A 17,941-nucleotide genomic window follows, 5' to 3' on the forward strand; every position below is an offset into this window, starting at 1 on the left:
TACACTTGCAGACAATGTTTAATGATGTTATTAATGTTTCAGTCAAAACAACCATCTTCAAAATAACTGTTCAGAACATTATTGTTCTTCAAAACTTACAAAGACGTTTGGCCACATACACATTTTTTCTTTTACATTATTACACATTTTTTCTTTTACATTGGACAGTAAAGGTGATAAAGGTGATGAAAGACAAAGGAATTGGACTGACATGAAGCCCAAGAGGCTGACTGTTTGACTGATATTGGTTGTCCAAGACTCCAAGCGACTGCCTGCTTCATGTCCATGTTTTCTCATAAATAAAATAAATAAAACAAATACAAATAAAAATACAGCATTTCTCAGGCAGCTGACACCAACTTGTTTTAAACAGAAATTCTGCAAAAAAATAATAAGGCTGCATTGTAAATTTTAGGGGCTGCTAATAAAAACTAAATATTTAAAACTGTAAAGCCAAAATAAAATGTGATCTTTTTGAAACACTTGCTTTCCTCAAGTCGCACGCCCCAACAAATGAATGGAATTCGAAACTATATGTAGCACATCTTAAAAGGCATGCAATGTGCTTTGATTTATTTGACCAGACTGAAAGAGGTGATAGGTGTTTCAAAGGTTCCCAAGAATATATATTTTTAGAATGAATAACCACTGATATGTCTCCAACTATGTTGTGACAGACCTCTAGATCAGTGTTATAAACAGGTTACTGCAATGATAAATCAGTACGGATGAAGCAAATCAGTTTATAATGCACTGTTCTGGTATGAAGGCTAACCTGTCAGATGTTCAATTAGAAGTATCCAAGGTCCTGCCTAAATAAACATTCAGGCTCACTCCGGTTCAGTGTAGGTGATTCGATTTAAGCTGTAACATTTTTATAATCAATGTAGTGAGGCTGTTTTCAGTTACGTATTAAAACAAAGGGTCATAAGTATCAAAATAAAAATTGTACAGTCTTCATCTGCCTTCACAAGGACACTTTGGCTTAAATATGTTGGCATACCAACAATTTGGTAAACAGCCGTTTGTGATCAAAACAGTCACAACTAATCACTGCCGTTTGTGACAATATGTTACTGTATGCATGACGGCATCCGAGGTAATTTTGAAACACCTTCACTTTGAATTACGAAATTACAAATGCACTCATTGGCTAAGCATAATGGAAACACTGTCTGTGGGGTCCCACCATACATTTTCACTGCAAACCCTCGTAAAACACCCTGTGCTGATGGCCAATAAGTAGCCTGTAAATTGAGACATTTGAGGCCTGCATTTTTCTTCTTTTTTTTCACATTGGAAACTTGGCTTCCCTTTCTGCACTAAAGGGTTTGTATTTTTGCTTTACAATCTCTATGGAGGTGATACATGCTAATTATGATTACCTCAGTACTCCACTAACAAAGTTGCATGCTCTGCTCAGGGGTTACTTGGATGATAAACTGGTAAGTGGGCGGCATCACACACTGTTGCAGCTCCAATGCATTCACATCTGGCTCCTCTTTCCCAAAGCCTGTCATGGTGAAATTGTCAACCATGTCGACCCCTGGGATGTCATCCAAAAACTGTGAAGGAAACAATAATAATAATGATGATTAATAATAAAGTTTAGTATCAAGATACAAAAACTAAATCAAAGCCACCTTTGATTTACTGCAGGCAACCAATTATAATTGGACAATGTACTTTGAATGTTCTTAATTAACTTTCCTCTGGACAAATTTGCCTGCATCATTCAAAATGTATGTTTTAGTTAAGTAAACTAGGCCTGTAGATACAGTAGAGCACCTTTGGCTGGCTACCCATTGGAATACGGAGCAGCTGTGATCATTGCTTGCCATTATTATGTTAAAAACAAATTATATCAATCTCAGGAGTCACATGGGAAGTAGGGAATGTTGTTGATCTGACTTCATGTAACATTTGGTCCAGCGGTTTGAAAGATTAGCCGTACACACAAAACAAAACTTACGTCATCTACCCTCCACGTGTCATCTGTGTTGCCATAGCTGACAGAGTTCTTCAGAAAGTCAGTTGTGTTGCCATAATCCTGATGAGACAATAATTGTTATTTTTAATCAAAGTATCAAAACCTTTTGGAAATTCAGCAACTACTGTAAAGTGATTGTTATTTTAGACTTGGAGACAAACACTGCAAAATGTATTGCTTACGTTGTCAGTATCCCGCAAGACAGCAATGAGTAGACGAATGTATTCAGTGGCAGCCTTAAGTGTGTCCACTTTACTGGGTTTACGGTCAGGACGCATCAGCGGCACCATGCGCTTCAGACGGGTGAACATGGTGTTCAGGTTCCTGATCTGTAGAGGCAAGAATGGGCAACTACTCATCTCTTGAGACTTAAGTCATGTAATCAAGTCAGGCCAGATTTTTCAAATTCCATTTCAATGGGCACGTCATTTTGGAACTTGGGCCCCTTCCCTACTTCCTTCACAGGTGTTACTGATTATACTAATGAAGGCTCTGTTCCATTCTGGTCAAACAGAGTAACGCCAGGGCTCCACCGGTTCGTCAAAAAACGCACCGGTTCAATTCAATTTTAATGCACGCGTTAATGTCACGCAACGCGGGCAGTGGAGCCACCCTTCATTGATTAAAAAGGGAACATTCCCTGACGGTGACGGAGACGCGACGCTGACGCGCCCGGTGGAGCCCCGGTGTAACGGCCGGGCTCCACCGGGCGCGTCAGCGTCGCGTCTCCGTCACCGTCAGGGAATGTTCCCTTTTTAATCAATGAAGGGTGGCTCCACTGCCCGCGTTGCGTTGCGTTGACGGAGACGCGACGCGTGCATTAAAATTGAACCGGTGCGTTTTTTGACGCACGCGACGGAGACGCAACGCGTCCGGTGGAGCCCTGGCGTAAGGATGATGCTATTGTGCCTGTTGGCTCACTGGAAACACTCTGCTACACCAGTGGGTCTCAAAGTGTCTGTCCGAGTGGGTTCCAAAAATACACATTAACATGAACATGATGAATCCAACATAATTATTACAAAATATATGTAAATAAACAAAAAACTTGAATGAATAGCCTACAATAAAGGAAGGGTTGTAGCCCTAGAATGTCTTTGATCGTACATACATTTAATATAATTCCCAAATACACAGCCATAGATCGGTGCCCTCCGCTCGCAGTTAGCAGCGGTGGATGTGCGGCATAAATGTGGTCCGTGCTCTGTGTACTCACCCAATAAATAATTCCTAAGACTTGGAGTCAGATATTGTCCTCTAGTTTCATATCCATGTGAAAGTACTGGCAGAAAACATGTGTTTAGTCAATTATCTCCACTTTTCCACGGGCTTCAAATGGACGGCATTCTCTCCGGGCGAGGGGCCGAAATGACCGATGGACTGAATTGAACAAAACTTCCATTGGGAAGCACAAACATCATCACAAATTGTCCAGGGGAACACAAATGATCACAAAAAGTTTGGGTAAATTCGGTCCATCAGTCATTCCGGGCCCCTCGCCCGGAATGACGGATGTGTGAAGCCTGTGGAAAAGTGGAGATATTTGACGAAGCACACATGGATATGAAACTAGAGGACTACAGCTCCATCTCAATGAATTAGAATAGTGTTGAATAGGTTGGCGGAGGGTGTGTAGAGAGCCCAGGATCACATTAGATAATTGGCACAGGGGTGAAAAAAATGGGTTACAAAATCGAGGGATAAAAATTTAGAAAAAAAAAAAAGAATAGTGTAAAAGTTCATTTTCTTCCGTAATATAATTCAATAATGCATAAAGTGAAGTATTTAAAACCTTCTTTTGTTTTAATCTTGATGATTATCGACAAGCTTTATGTTGATGCTAATCTTCCTTTTCAGGCAGCACTTGGCACCTGCCCACAGAGCCAAAACTACTAGTAATTGGTGCACTGACCATAGTCTTACATACTTATCCCATGTAAGAACAAAGTTCCTCCACTTGCATCTGTCTTTGACCATCTTCTCTATGGTTCCCCAGCTCTGATGTTGTTGCTGGAGCTCCTTCTCGATCGTCCTACACCATGTCATTTTAGGCCTGCCTTTCTTTCTCTTTCCTTCTAGGGTCCAGTGTAATGCGACTCTTGGGATTGCGTTGATGTCCATTCTGAGCACATGGCCAATTCAGGTCCACCTGCCTTTATTGATTATACTGTGCATGTTGTCTTGTTGGGTGATGTTGAGGAGGTTATTGTTTGAGATGGTCTTGGGCCAGAATATACGTAGGAGTTTTTGCAGGCATGTGGAAAGTGGATAGTTTATGGATATCGTTTTCTGTTCTTTTCCAGCATTCTGCACCGTGTAGTAGTGTTGAGAGTACACAGCTTTGGTAGATCCAGAGTTTTGTTTTGTGCTGTATTGCTTTGATTTCCAGATTTGTTTAAGTCTTATTAAGGTTGCGTATGCTTTGTTGATTCGGTTTTTAATGTCTTTACTAGCTCCCCCATCGTGGTGAATGATGCTTCCAAGGTATGTGAAATGATACATCATTTCATGATGAACATCAAAGCTTGTGGTGCTTGTTCCCACAGTGCAAGAAAAGCCAGTATAGAACTGTTGGATGATTTTAACTATGTGGGAGGGGATTCCATAGCTTCTCATGATCTTCCAGAGACTATCGCGATGGATGCTGTCAAAAGCCTTCTGAAAGTCAATGAAGTTTATGTACAGCTGTCGTTGCCATTCACTGCACTGCTCAATGATGTTCCTGAGAGTGAATATCTGGTCAACGCATCCCTTTCCTCTCCTAAAACCGGCTTGTTCATCGCGAAGTACTTTGTCAACTGCTGGTGTAATACGGTGTATAATGATTTTGTAGAATATTTAGCTGATAACAGAAAGAAGTGTGATGCCCCTCCAGTTGTTACAGTCGATAGTGTGCCTTTCTTCGGAACCTTAACGATCACTCCTTTTGTCCAGTCCGATGGCATCTTCCCTTCCACCCAGATGTTGGTGTATAGTTAGCCCCTTTCGGAACCCTGGTTTACCGTTTCTGAATTTTGGACGTCGGTAGCCCAGGGTCTCTCAGTACTTCTTCCACTCTCCATGGGAGACAGATGTACATAGCCTCTGTTCACGCCGTGCTGCGCTCCGCTTGAGTGTTCGTGAGATGTTTCAAAGATGCATAAAGCGGCTATAGGAGACCGCCACAACGTGTATGAAATGGCATTAACCGCCGATGCCGTTAAGTATTTTTAATCTTTTTTTGACTGCTCTGAAATTCTCTCTTCCTCACTTCCTTGACTTCCTTATTGACTTCCCATTGTACCGCCTCCCGCACCGAGACTGGCTAGCTGCGCGTCCTAGTTACTGCCTCCGATTGGCCGACCGGCGACCGCGTACATGCAGGATGTTTATAATGCTGTGTCGTGGGAGGCGGGACATGGGAAGTGAGGAAGAGAGAATTTCAGAGCAGCCAAAACTTCAAAAAAAGTAAAAAATACTTAACGGCATCGGTGGTTAATGCCATTTCATACACGTTGCGGCGGTCTCCTATAGCCGCTTTATGCATCTTTGAAACATCTTACCAACACTCAAGCGGAGCGCAGCACGGCGTGAACGGAGGCTATGTACATCTGTCTCCCATGGAGAGTGGAAGAAGTACTGAGGGACCCTACCGTCGGCCAAACTTCAGAAACGGTAAGGGTCCCGAAAGGGGCTAGTGTATAGTGTGAGTAGGATGTTTGAACTAGCTCTGGATCGACTTTAAAGAGTTCTGCGTTTAGGTTATCAGCACCTGGAGATTTTTCAGTTTGAGTGATTTAATGGCCTCGATTATTTCCACTTTTGTTGGTGGGTTGATGTTAATGTCTAGATCTTCTACAGCTTCTTGTTTCTATTGGGTGTAGAGGGGGATCTCTGTTGAGAATCTCTCTGAAGTGTTCTGTCCAGCAATCTTCTTATTCTTTTTCTTGTGGCGAGTAATTGTCCTCAATTGCTTCCGATATGTTGGACGTTTCTGAAATTTCTTCCACAGGTTAGTGATTTTGTAGACTGTTTCTTGTTGGTTATGGGATATGCTGCTTCTTCAGCTGCGCTTGCCAGCTCCTCTAGGTAGGCTCTCTTGTCCCTCCTTATTCAGCGGATTCGACCGTTCTCTCTGCATTGGATCGGCGAAATCATCCGTTATCAGCACCTTCACATAGGGCCAGTATGGCCATACTGACATACTCACCCTTGGCTGAACGTGTCATTTCCAACTCTATTGTCGGCGCATGGAAACTAGGGGCTACTAATATATACTATTCTCTGCCTATCGGGACGTAACTCGGACGGTGCTGAGTCGGGTCTGGTGGCCTTCGCAACGCTCGGCACGGCGACTCGCTCGGCGGTGCCTCACGTGGCTCAAGGCCACCAGACACGTGCGCCTCCGTCAGGACATCAGTGACATTATCACCAGTCACAATAGGTGATAATGACATACTGAAACAGTGAGTATGCCAGTATGGCCTTAGTGGCCCTATGCGAAGGTGCTGATAACGGATGATTTCGCCGATCCAATGCAGAGACACTGGTCGAATGGGGTGCCTTATCAGGCTTTTCACCTGCTTGTTGGACTTGCAGTTCTTGCTTAATCCTTGATGATTTGGTGTCATTTATTCTGGATTTCAAGTTCATTCTCTCTTCCAGTAGCCTTCCATGATTCACTACTGATCCATTCTTAATATGCTGTTTTTTTCCTGTGTCCAATAGTTTTCTTGCTGGTTTCTTTGTAAGTTTCAACAATATTTTCCCAATGCTTGTTGATGTCAGTCTCGTCTACATCATCATCGCTCGTATTACTGGAGAGAGCTTGGTATTTGTTCCGGAGTGGTATTGTGAATTTCTTCTTTATTGATGGGTATTTCAACATGCTGACATCAAATCTTGGGGACCATTTGGGTGTTTGATGTCTGCTGTTACAAAGTGATGGTCACTGGAGACATCTGCTCCTCTTCTCACTTGGACATCTCTCAATGAGCTTCTCCATTTAACCATGGTATTACTGTGCTCAACTGACCAGCCAACTGGCCTGACCTGAACCCCACGGAGAATCTAGGTTGTATTGTCAAGAGAGGCATGGAGGCTGATCACCTCCATGCCACGCCCCATTGATGAAATAATTTGTTAAAAAGTAGCCCAGACCAAGTATTGACTGCATACATTAAAGCTGCTATAAGCAATAATATGTCAACATTTTAATGACCTTTTAATTTAAACAAATGTTGGTATTCAGACAGCCAGCAATGGGTAGAACGCTCCCAAAACAAATGTAGTCTCTGTGACACATCTAGGGGCCGCAATCTGCATTCAAATATTTTCCTAGAAGCTTTGTCATTGGTCGATTTGCCTGTCTGCTTCCTGATTGGTTAGTCATTGCGACCGGGTTTTTTTCGACCAATGACAAAGCTTCTAGGAACATCTTTGAATGCAGATTGCGGCCCATAGATGTTTCACAGAGACTACATTTGTTTTGGGAGCGTTCTACACATTGCTGGCTGTCTGAATACCAAAAAAATAAAAAATAAAAAGGTAATTAAAAATGTGAAATATTATTGCTTATAGCAGCTTTAATATACTTTTCAGTTGGTCGACATTTCTCGTTTAAAAAAAAAATCATATCGGAAGCAAATCACTTTATGCACAATGAATTGAGGATATACCGTATATGAAAGTTTCACTTTTTGAATTATTTTACGGAAGTAAATGAACTTTAACACAATATTCTAATTCATTGAGATGGAGCTGTATATCTGACTCCAAGTCTTAGGAATTATGTTTTGGGTGAGTACACATGCGCAGATATGAGGGATGAGGGATCTAGGGCTGTTAGTGGAATACATGAAATGTATGTAACATCACAGACATTCTAGGGCTAGAAGTGTGGGCACTAAGGAAATCTGGGCACCATTGTTTTGGGAAGACTGGACACCAGGAAGAGTGGGCACCATACAGCCCTCGGAAGACTGGGCACTGGGCAGAAAATGTTTTGATGCTGGGGTCATCTGAATGTAATTGCATTCCAGTAATATGCAATGCCAAACTTCAAAGTATTTCCATTTTGGTGCATCGATTTCTCCTTGTGCCCACTCTGTTTTGGTGCCCTGTTTTCCCCCAACCCACTGCCTGGGCCAGAATGTTTTGGTGCAGCCCACAATGGCAACATCCTGTTACCCCTCTGGTCTAAACTCCAAAGGCCTCTGGTAGACAATTAACACAATTTCCACAGCAGCAGTAGCCTATTTATTAATCATCATACATATAGGCTATAGTGCATGGATGCATGGCTCACCACTCTGTTCTGAGGTTTGCTTTAAGTCCTAGCGTAGGCTAAATTAGCGCCTCACGGCAGAATAACATTTTGTGAAAAGGGAGGGAATCACTGAATAATTGACTGAATTTAGTTGCTCAACTAACATTCCGTCCGTCCAACTTCAACGGTTAGTAATAGTAACTTATACGTGGTCCAAATATTTAGGCCTACTCAGCTACTCACCCTCTGTCGCTCCTTTGCGTTGACCATTTCTCTTTTTTTCGCAGTTAACCTGTAGTCTTCAGCTACAACGTACAGGCCGTTTCTAGCTCGTTTGTATTTTACAATGTCACTGTACACAGGGAGCGCCGACTCGCCTGTAACACGCATTAAAATGTCACGCATCAATTCTTTACCAGGAACCTTCATTGTTAGTTTCTTACGGTTAATTGTAATTTGTGACGTCTCTTGGCCAATTTAGACTACTCTACTCTTGGACCGCAAATGTTTATGGGGGGGGAAACACACCTCTGACACAGGTAGGCCTACCGGACTCCACGTCGGCAACCGGAACAGTGGGCACCTGTTATTTCTGGACATTTATTTTGTAGCTATTTTAAATGATTTTCTATTTACATGCATTTTATAGACTAGGGGCCAAATACATGTATATTTTTAATTTGTACATTTTAGATTTTAGGCCCACTATTTCTACAAATACAAGGGTAAATCTAGGTCTGATAATGTACCATCGTGCATTTTCACATCATTTTACATTTTCCAATGCATAAAAATGTATTTATTTGTGTAGGTTTTGGGGGAAAAATGGACCACTTCAACTATTTGACAAAATTCGCATTTTTTTCACCCCAGTTTAAAGTTTTACCTTTTAACAAAACAAGCAAGCAAAAGTTAACAAAACGCTGCTTTTGAGTTGATTTTGTAAAAAGAAAAGCAATTGGGTAGACTAATAAATAATACACTGTGATTGGCACTGGCAGTAAACATCAGATGTGGGCAATTAGAAGAACATACAAACATTTGAGTAAAAATGTAGACACACACGCACACACACTTTCCATATCCGCTTAATAATAACCACAGTACAACCCAACAAACACCCACCCCGGATGGCCGGATCAGACTAATTTTGCAGTGAGGTTTTTGAAGATGGAACCATGAGGAAACTGTCACTCCCTCCTGACTATGGGTTCAAAGTTCTGTTGGTTCACTCATCTTGCATTGCATCTTGTTCCATCTTCCAAGTTCCCACATCCAATGCATCTACTGCGAGCTCCCTCGCTGTGGCCAATCACAATCAGTGACATTAATGACGCATTTGTAACAGCCAACTCAAATTACATAGGAAGTTCCTCCTCGTTGACTTCGGCAACATTGAAACAAGCTACACAAACAACACGTTAAAATCTAGAATACGTTTATTATGAAGTGCAGTTGATAACTTTCAGGAAGAAGTTTGCTCATATATATCGATAAACTAACTGTCTCCGTCGGTCAAGGAGACACGAAAATGATAGCCTCGCATCTGTTGACGTACAACTTCACGGAACTTCATCATGAGCAAATACAAAAAGTAAGTACAGGGCAACATCTAACAAGACGCATTTGGACACATTATAACCTTAGTATCCCGTCCAGTTTCTAGTTCAGTCTGTCTGTGATCAGTATCTTGTCAAATTAAGAGTTTAAAGTGCTACGGGCGCACTCGACACGTGAAGGTTTCCGTTTTGCTCAAGGACATGGCGTGGCGTCACGGCAGCCACCTTGACTCAGCTGTGGGTGGCGCTGGATGTAAAAAGGCGCAGTCTGTGTGAAGAAGATGAACAACAACACACATCTGATTTTAATTCAATCAGGAGGACAGTTTTTGGAGATACAGGATATTAGGAAAATATAGGGAGTGGGACATCTGGATGTAAATTTGTCTATTTTGTTGAAAAATGGTCTTTTAATGTAAAGTATACATGATGTGAACATTCATATCAGACTTTAATTTTGTGTGTGTGTGCGTGCGTGCGTGCGCGTGCGTGGAAAACCAGTCGGATTGAAAAGGGAGCTTGTTTCTTAGAGTTCACGGTTCAGACCAGACCCCCCCCCCCCCCCCCCCCCCAACACACACACCTTTTTCAATCTGACTGGATGGGTGGATATAAACCTTGTGGGAATGATCAGTATGCTACCGCTACCCTGAAGAGATTAGTAACTTTTGGGTCAAAAGGTCAACATCAAGTTCACGATGAGAGTAACAAGGGATGTCGATGTGCTCTTTTTTTGGTTTGCACTTCCATGAGTATTTTAACTCTGAATCTGTGGCATGAAAATTTCTACTGCGGTTTTGTTAAGGGGAAACACGACACATTAGGTTTCTGCTTTGATCCAACAAAAAATGAATGCATATGTAGGCAGTGGGCTGGGCATAATGATAAGCCATGATATCTTAGCTAGTTATTATGAGGTCAGGTGCTGCTGTAGGGCAGTGTCATCTATCGATTATCTTTATCTTCTTAACGATAGATTACTTTTTTGATTTATCAAATAATCGAGAAGCACGTAATAATAATAATATGTAAGCACATACTATATCGATTACTTCTTTGATTAACTTTTGCACCCCTAATGTGCTGGGATATATAAAACGGTACCATATTCCATTCCTTGGGGAGAGCTCTGGCAGATAACATTGCACATGAGTTCGCAATCTGAAAAGTCGCTCTAAACTTTTGTTATGGCTGCATTTAAGCTAGCTGTCTCCAGTTTCTGATTATAATGAAGTATGGGCAGCCTGTTCCTGCCTACTGGAACATGTTCTGTCAGTGTATCAATTTTATTAATTGTGTTGCCCTGCTGTCTATTTAGACCTTGTAGCCAAGGTGACTTGCTGTAATCCTCCACTGGTCTCATTTACTCACAGTGGGTGCATATTATTGGATCGGCATGGGGACATTTCTTTTTACACTAGGTACTACAGTGACTGAGGTCACGGTAGCTGTGACTTTAGCCTTTATACCGTAGGGAACAACTGTAAGTTCCAGTTTTACCTACTTAAATGAATGTCATTATCAATATGATCAATTCATAGTACTGCAAAGTTATACTTACTTGTATGAGTGAGTGACCTTTTTTGGTTATCTGCCACAGTTCTTTTCCAGCTGGGCATCACAATAGTGAAAATACTGTGCCATGTACCTGGTCAACAATAAATATTGTTTCACTCTTGAAAGTGTACATTGATTTTTCCTGGCTTTTCATAAGCCTGATTGAGAACTTGCAGATTTGTTTGGATTCCAGACTAAGGCAGGGCATGTGAAAGGTAACAGGTACGGTCGCCCCTATTCCATCTCGCCCCCGCTTCTTTCCGCCGACGGTTCTTGTATTCTTTATTTTGATTTACTGAGAATAAGGTTAGAAATACGTTTAGGGTTAGGCATAGTTTTACTGGGGTTAAGTTTAGGAATAGGGTTAGGTTTAACCGTTTAAGCATAATTTACAAGGTTACTTTAGGAATACCAGGCCAGTTCCGCCGGCTGCACGCCCGAGGCGAGTTGGTAAAGGGGCGAGTTGTTTGGTATTCATCTGAAATTAGTTTGAGAGGCACAGTCTTACCGCTTTATTCCGTAACTACACCCTCATACAGGAATGACTCGCTGTGATTGGATTGGTAGTTCTTCTTAGTCTTCCTTGTGCTTTTGCAACTATGCATACCTTTAACCCCACTAAAACTAAGAAACATTTGGTTGTCGGAAGGACAATTAATACAATACAATACTTGACTGACATAAAGACATAACCAGAAAATGTGATCTTCCTCCCTCCACCCCCACCAACATTAGGTGGACAAATATCTTCACCACTTGCGGCTGTCTGATCAGAGTGTGATGGACGTGTCGGTGAGGTTCCGACGGGAGATGGATAAGGGCCTGTGCCGTGACACCCACTCTACAGCGGCTGTCAAGATGCTGCCCACGTATGTGCGCTCAACTCCTGATGGAACGGGTGAGTGTGGATAAACCTACCTTGGCAAGTGTGTGGGTGTGTGTATATAAATGGTGCCTTTACGGGGGCACGGTGGCACAGTTGGTAGTGCTGTCGCCTCACAGCTAGAAGGTCCTGGGTTCGATTCCCGCTCGGGACGCTGTGGGTGCTGGCGGCGTGTTTCCTCCTCCACGTCATCAGTGCCCATACCCGAGGCGGGGTTGGCGAAAGGGCCTTTCTGTGTGGAGTTTGCATGTTCTCCCCGTGTCCCCTAGGGTAGGTACCCTCACAAAAAACATGCAGTAATCCTGGTCTCTAAACTGCCTCCCCAGTGGCCAGCCGGGGCGCCTGATGGAGGGGAAAGGAACTGGTTGGAATAACGTGTTCCTTCCACGCGCTACGTCCAACCAGGGAAGGCATGAACGAAGTCCCTTGCTCTCCCCATGTCCCCCATATATGGGGACTAGCTTGGCAGAGGGTGTGTAGAGCCCAGGATCACATTAGATAATTCACACAGGGGTGAAAAATGGGTTACAAAATCGTGGGATAAAAATTATAAAAAAAAATATATATATGGCGCCTTTACCCAAGGCACTTTACTTAGATTGTGCATTACATTCACACATTCATACACCGATGATGGAGGAAACCATGCAACTCACCAACCTGCACATTAGGAGCAAAAGGGGTTCAGCGTCTTGCTCAAGTACAGTACAGGGGCACTCACTTCAGACGGGTCTGATTTTTATTTTATGTGCGTGCGCATTTGACCTATGCTAGCATTTCATAATATTGGTGTTTCTGTCCACACAGGACGGATTGCTAAATCAGAAAGATTATTATTATTTCTGAAATTGTGTTATTTAATTTTTGTCTCCTGAAGAGAAGGGTGATTTCTTGGCCCTGGACCTTGGTGGGACCCACTTCCGTGTGCTGCTGGTCAAAGTGTCGGCAAACGGCAAGCAGACGGTGGAAATGGAAAATCAGATCTACGCCATTCCAGAACACCTAATGAGAGGCTGCGGCTCAGAGGTTTGATGCTACACATGCATTTGATAAAAATGGAAATGCACCCACAAGGCAAACACAGACAGACACAGACTAGAGGTCTTCACAGGTCCAATATGACAGACCTGAACCCAAATAGACCCGTATAGAACCGTGACATCCCAGAACTGGACCTGTACAAAACCAGAGGCCCCGAAATGCCCGAATGCGAACGTTCTTGTCCAGTGTTAAATAAGACCTAAACATAGCCTCACTTGTTGCTGCTGCTGGCAGTGCACCAGTCATAACGTGATGTATAATCCCAGTCAATCAATGCAGGCAGTTGGTAAATAAAATGAAATCCATGTTTTCTTTAGATGTGTGTGTGCAATCCTTCTTAACCGTTGCTAAAGCTAATCATCATTTTCTGTCGCAGACATCATCTTTGGTGTTTCCATTGTGCTTTGCAGAGCATACCGGTAACAAAGTGCTATGACAACTTGTGACAACCCATTTTGAACCATGAACAATCAATCAACTGTATGTAGACTCAGGGGTCCATTAAAAACAAACAACATAAAAACACTACATAAAGAACACCCCTATAAAAAAAGTCAGCTTTTACAATACATGGGTTTCCAAAAAGTAGACCGATATCTTGAAAATCTGAGGCGGGGGTTAGACGGCAGCAATAGAGTTATGAGACTCATTCAGTCGACACATACATTTGTACATCAATAGGGCATGAAAACTGACTCCCACATACAGAACAACTCACTTGTACTGCTCCACCTTGGTTTTCTCAATAGTATACGCATGCAATTGTTGTTGGAGGTATCAGTTGAACCAGGGAAATGTATCTTCACCAGATGCTTTAACCCCTGTAGATGCCATCAGACATTGACAATGTGCTGTAACTATGATGCAACCTTTATTTTGGTAATGTCCTTCACAACAACTTTAAAATCTAAATACCAAACTGCTGTTTGGTGAAGTTGTGTCCTTTTTTGATGGAACGTCATCATTCACTGCGGTCATAGTTCATCAACAACCCATGATGTGTGGCTAAATATTGGTCAGACATGGAGTGATTGCGTCTGATCATTGGTCACTAGAAGGACTGACACAAGCCTGGTTTTGGACACAAGAGGCAGTACTTGTCCTTATTCCATGGCCATGGTTTCTTTTCACCCACATTCAAGAGAGTTGATTAAAGAATCAATAGTCTATGAGGTAAACTCTGCACCAATAAAATGTAAGTGAGGCAGAACTTGTAGTAATTCCACACTTTGTGACCAGGGTTCCTTTTCACACACAATCAAAACTAATTGGACCAAAATACCAGTATTTACCTATCTTTACCTGTGTGAATGTGGTTTTCTTTTCCCATAGTTGTTTGACCACATAGCCGATTGTTTGTCTAACTTCCTGGATAAGATGGGGATAAAAGAGAGAAAACTTCCACTGGGTTTTACCTTCTCTTTCCCTTGCCAGCAGAACAAGTTGGATGAGGTGAGTGAGACACATTTGAACTATTGCACACTAACTATGTTTCACCTTTAACTGGTGCTTTTTATGAAGGAATTCTGGTTGTTGTTGTGGAGGCACTGCATCCTTCTGGTGGGGCCTTGTTACTGGCAGGTGAGCCAGCAGCAGTGGCAACACAGAAATGTGTGCGGAGGAATTCCTGTAATTGGTATATTGACTAAAAGAAGAAAGGAGTAACAATAATTGGCTTCTATTTTTTATTTATTTCTTTAATGTGTCAAAGGCATCAATTTATCCCTGTCACCCTACTCAACAGAAAGCACTCTGCTCCAATATGTTTGCCATGTTTACCTTCACTTCACCTGGTTTGCAGAGTATTCTGGTATCGTGGACCAAAGGTTTCATGTCGAGTGGTGTGGAAGGGGAGGATGTGGTCGGTCTCCTGAGGAAAGCCATCAAGAAACGAGGGGTAAGGACATATTCAATGTTATTAACCTTTGCTGGAACTTAATAAATAACCATTAACAGCACTCCTACTGTATGTACAGTACACATTCAAAACAAAATACCAACGGACAACATTTTCTCTTGATGTCTTTTTCCCTATTACTCCTCTTTGCAGGACTTTGACATCGACATAGTGGCGGTGGTTAATGACACAGTGGGCACAATGATGACTTGTGGCTATGATGACCATAACTGTGAGATTGGCCTGATCGTAGGTGAGTTCATCCACTCTGTCATACTTAATGTATGTTGACTTGAATGGACAGATCTAAATCACAGATGCCATTGTTGACATGTGTGGTTTGTGGTTCTGCATTGTTCAGTGGGTACAGTACACTACATCATTCTAGGGGTTTGTTCCTATGGTGTTCAATTCCCACTGAGACCACTCGAACTAAACAGGAATGTTTCACTGAAATAAGCTGTTTACGTGGTCCATCAGATGGTAGCAACATCACGGTCAAGATTGTTGTTTTCTGGCTTTCAATGCACAAGTCTATCTGCATGAAGACGCTGTCTCTATTTTAAAAAACAAAGGTTGTTTGATAAAGCTAGGGAATCCCTATACACAGTAGTTTGTTGTACGCAGTTTATCCTGATGTTGGAGTTTTGATAAAGAACAAAATATATAATGTAATAAACACTAAGGCAACACATGTGCCACCTCTCTGAATATCCCCAATTTAACTAGACTAGTAGGATATTTCAGAGCTTTCATTATCCATGGAATAATTGTATGTTTTCTTCATATAGTTTTTCTCTACATATTTACCATTACAGACATTTACACCATAAAGCTGCTCTGTGCCTTTTGGCACTGAGCAGTCGTTAAAGTACAACAATAGTTGTTTAGGACCTTCTAACAAGACCTTCCAACAGGACCACATCTCTAACTTTTACTTTTACTAATACTTCTTTATCAACCCTACAGGAACAGGCACCAATGCCTGCTACATGGAAGAGATGCGCAACATGGAGATGGTGGAGGGTGATGAAGGGCGGATGTGCGTCAACATGGAATGGGGAGCTTTTGGAGATGATGGGGCCCTGGAAGACCTGCGCACTGACTTTGACCGGGAGATAGATGCCACCTCCCTAAAACCTGGCAAGCAGTTGTGAGTGCATGTTTACCATAATTTTGTACTTTGGTGTTACTTGGGCTGAACAAGATCATTTGGATAAAGCCTTGTGTATTTTATCCCAATAATCAGCAGGGGGAGTGTTTTCAGCATGTTCTTGCCTACACACCAAGGCGACATCATATCCAAACCAACAACCAACAATAATAACATTTGACTCTTTTCTTGCCCTCTGCTTCATGTTGTTTAGGTTTGAGAAGATGATCAGTGGTCTATACATGGGGGAGCTGGTCCGACTGATCCTGGTGAAGATGGCTAAGGAGAACCTGCTATTCCAGGGACAGACAACACCAGATCTCCTCACCACTGGACGATTCCACACCAGCCATATGTCAGCCATTGAAATTGACAAGTCATTTTCAGGGTGTGTGTGTACAAAATGTTTGAGAGTGCACTCTAACCTGGTCTAACATCTGGCGCAGTCCTCCAGCACATTAGTTCCCCATTATTTAAAGCAATACAGTAGATGGTAGATTGGCCTATATAGGCGGGTTTGCAATGCAAACTCCAGATAGTTTGTCATGGTAGATGACATTGCTGAGAGACTCGGCAATATCGGCATTGAAGTAATTTTTTAAAAACGTTAATTATTTTTGTGGCACACAGAAGATAAATCATTTTTAGGCGAAATGTTCACTTCTGGTTTATTTCCGGTTGTATCCGTCTCCTAGCCATAGACATAAAATGGTAGAATAAACTCGGCAACAAACGTTTGAAAACTTAACTTTGGTCCATTATTTCTCCACTTTAATAATACCAATTGGTATTGTATTTTATGTCCTTAGTTGTAATCATTGAATAGTCACCTTTACAATGAGGTATAGCTTGTAAGGATCGGGTGTTCATGGGATGAGCAACACAGCTAAACATGTGGGTAGCGCCTCCAAAAGATTTGCCAAAATGGCAAGTGGTTGGTATTCAGCCTTGCTTTGAGTTGCTTAGTGGATTGGATGATTGTACTCTCACACAGTAATAAGGTAAAAAACAACACGTATTGGCCATTTTTACACTTTAAAAATTTTACACTCTGTGTTAGGGAACTCGGTAGCGGGTGGAAGTTCCATATGGTGTCATCTATCGTAAACCACTGAAAATACACGAGACCGTGGGCTTGTGGTTAGTGTCCGCCCTGAAACTGGGAAGTTGGGGTTCGATCCCCGGCCAGGTCATACCAAAGAAAAATGGGACCTAATGCCTCCCTGCTTGGCACTCGGCATTAAGGGTTGGATTGGGGGTCAAATCAACTACGGATGATTCCCGAGCGCGGCATGGCTGTGGCTCACTGCTCCAAGAAATTGGTCAAATGAAGAGAACAAATTTCACTGCAGACTTTGAAGACATTGACTTGGCAGTCAATGTGTTACAATCCATGCCAATACATTACAATAGAAACACAGACCAGGTGCCAGCGTTTCTATCGTTTCTATTTTTATTATTTTTTAAACGTAAAATTACATCTTGGCACAGGGGGTTATAGTGCTTAAAACGTAACCTGACGTTTCCTGGCTTGGATTGGCTTAATACAAATAAGAAACTGTAAAAGTTGCATATTCCGGCACAGAGGAGTACAGTGACGGGAAGAAAAATACT

At 42.2% G+C, this 17,941-nt stretch overlaps 2 protein-coding genes across 3 annotated transcripts in view; one reads left to right on the forward strand and one right to left on the reverse strand.

Moving 5' to 3' along the window:
• Positions 1–8,805, reverse strand: figla (folliculogenesis specific bHLH transcription factor). Its single transcript, XM_079517051.1, has 5 exons — positions 8,766–8,805; positions 8,481–8,614; positions 2,173–2,319; positions 1,973–2,050; positions 1–1,565 (listed from the first exon to the last, which is right to left on the reverse strand). Exons 2-5 carry the CDS (start codon positions 8,505–8,507, stop codon positions 1,398–1,400), a joined length of 420 nt encoding a protein of 139 aa, XP_079373177.1. The 5' UTR covers positions 8,508–8,614; positions 8,766–8,805; the 3' UTR covers positions 1–1,397.
• Positions 8,279–17,941, forward strand: part of hk2 (hexokinase 2) — a 24,978-nt gene continuing 15,315 nt past the window's right edge. Inside the window, exons 1-8 of one of the 2 annotated variants that reach the window (XM_079517048.1) lie at positions 8,279–8,424; positions 12,089–12,251; positions 13,114–13,262; positions 14,610–14,729; positions 15,079–15,174; positions 15,328–15,427; positions 16,144–16,327; positions 16,542–16,715. In XM_079517048.1, coding sequence (XP_079373174.1) covers positions 12,134–12,251; positions 13,114–13,262; positions 14,610–14,729; positions 15,079–15,174; positions 15,328–15,427; positions 16,144–16,327; positions 16,542–16,715 — 941 coding nt within the window. In that variant the 5' untranslated portion in view covers positions 8,279–8,424; positions 12,089–12,133. Of the gene's footprint in view, positions 8,425–9,509; positions 9,832–12,088; positions 12,252–13,113; positions 13,263–14,609; positions 14,730–15,078; positions 15,175–15,327; positions 15,428–16,143; positions 16,328–16,541; positions 16,716–17,941 lie in introns of those variants that run through there. The other variant, XM_079517047.1, reaches the window with a different exon arrangement.

Source organism: Electrona antarctica, assembly GCF_951216825.1.
Source record: "Electrona antarctica genome assembly, chromosome: 12".
Classification (NCBI taxonomy): Eukaryota; Metazoa; Chordata; class Actinopteri; order Myctophiformes; family Myctophidae; genus Electrona; species Electrona antarctica.

Bases quoted from the DNA above. Each gene is read 5' to 3' on its own strand.
- figla (XM_079517051.1), bottom strand. From the start codon at position 8,507: ATGGTCAACGCAAAGGAGCGACAGAGG. The intron at 2,320-8,480 runs GTGAGTAGCTGA...TTGCCTCTACAG, and splicing joins ACGCAAAGGAGCGACAGAGG to ATCAGGAACCTGAACACCAT. The intron at 2,051-2,172 runs GTAAGCAATACA...TTGTCTCATCAG, and splicing joins TCTTGCGGGATACTGACAAC to GATTATGGCAACACAACTGA.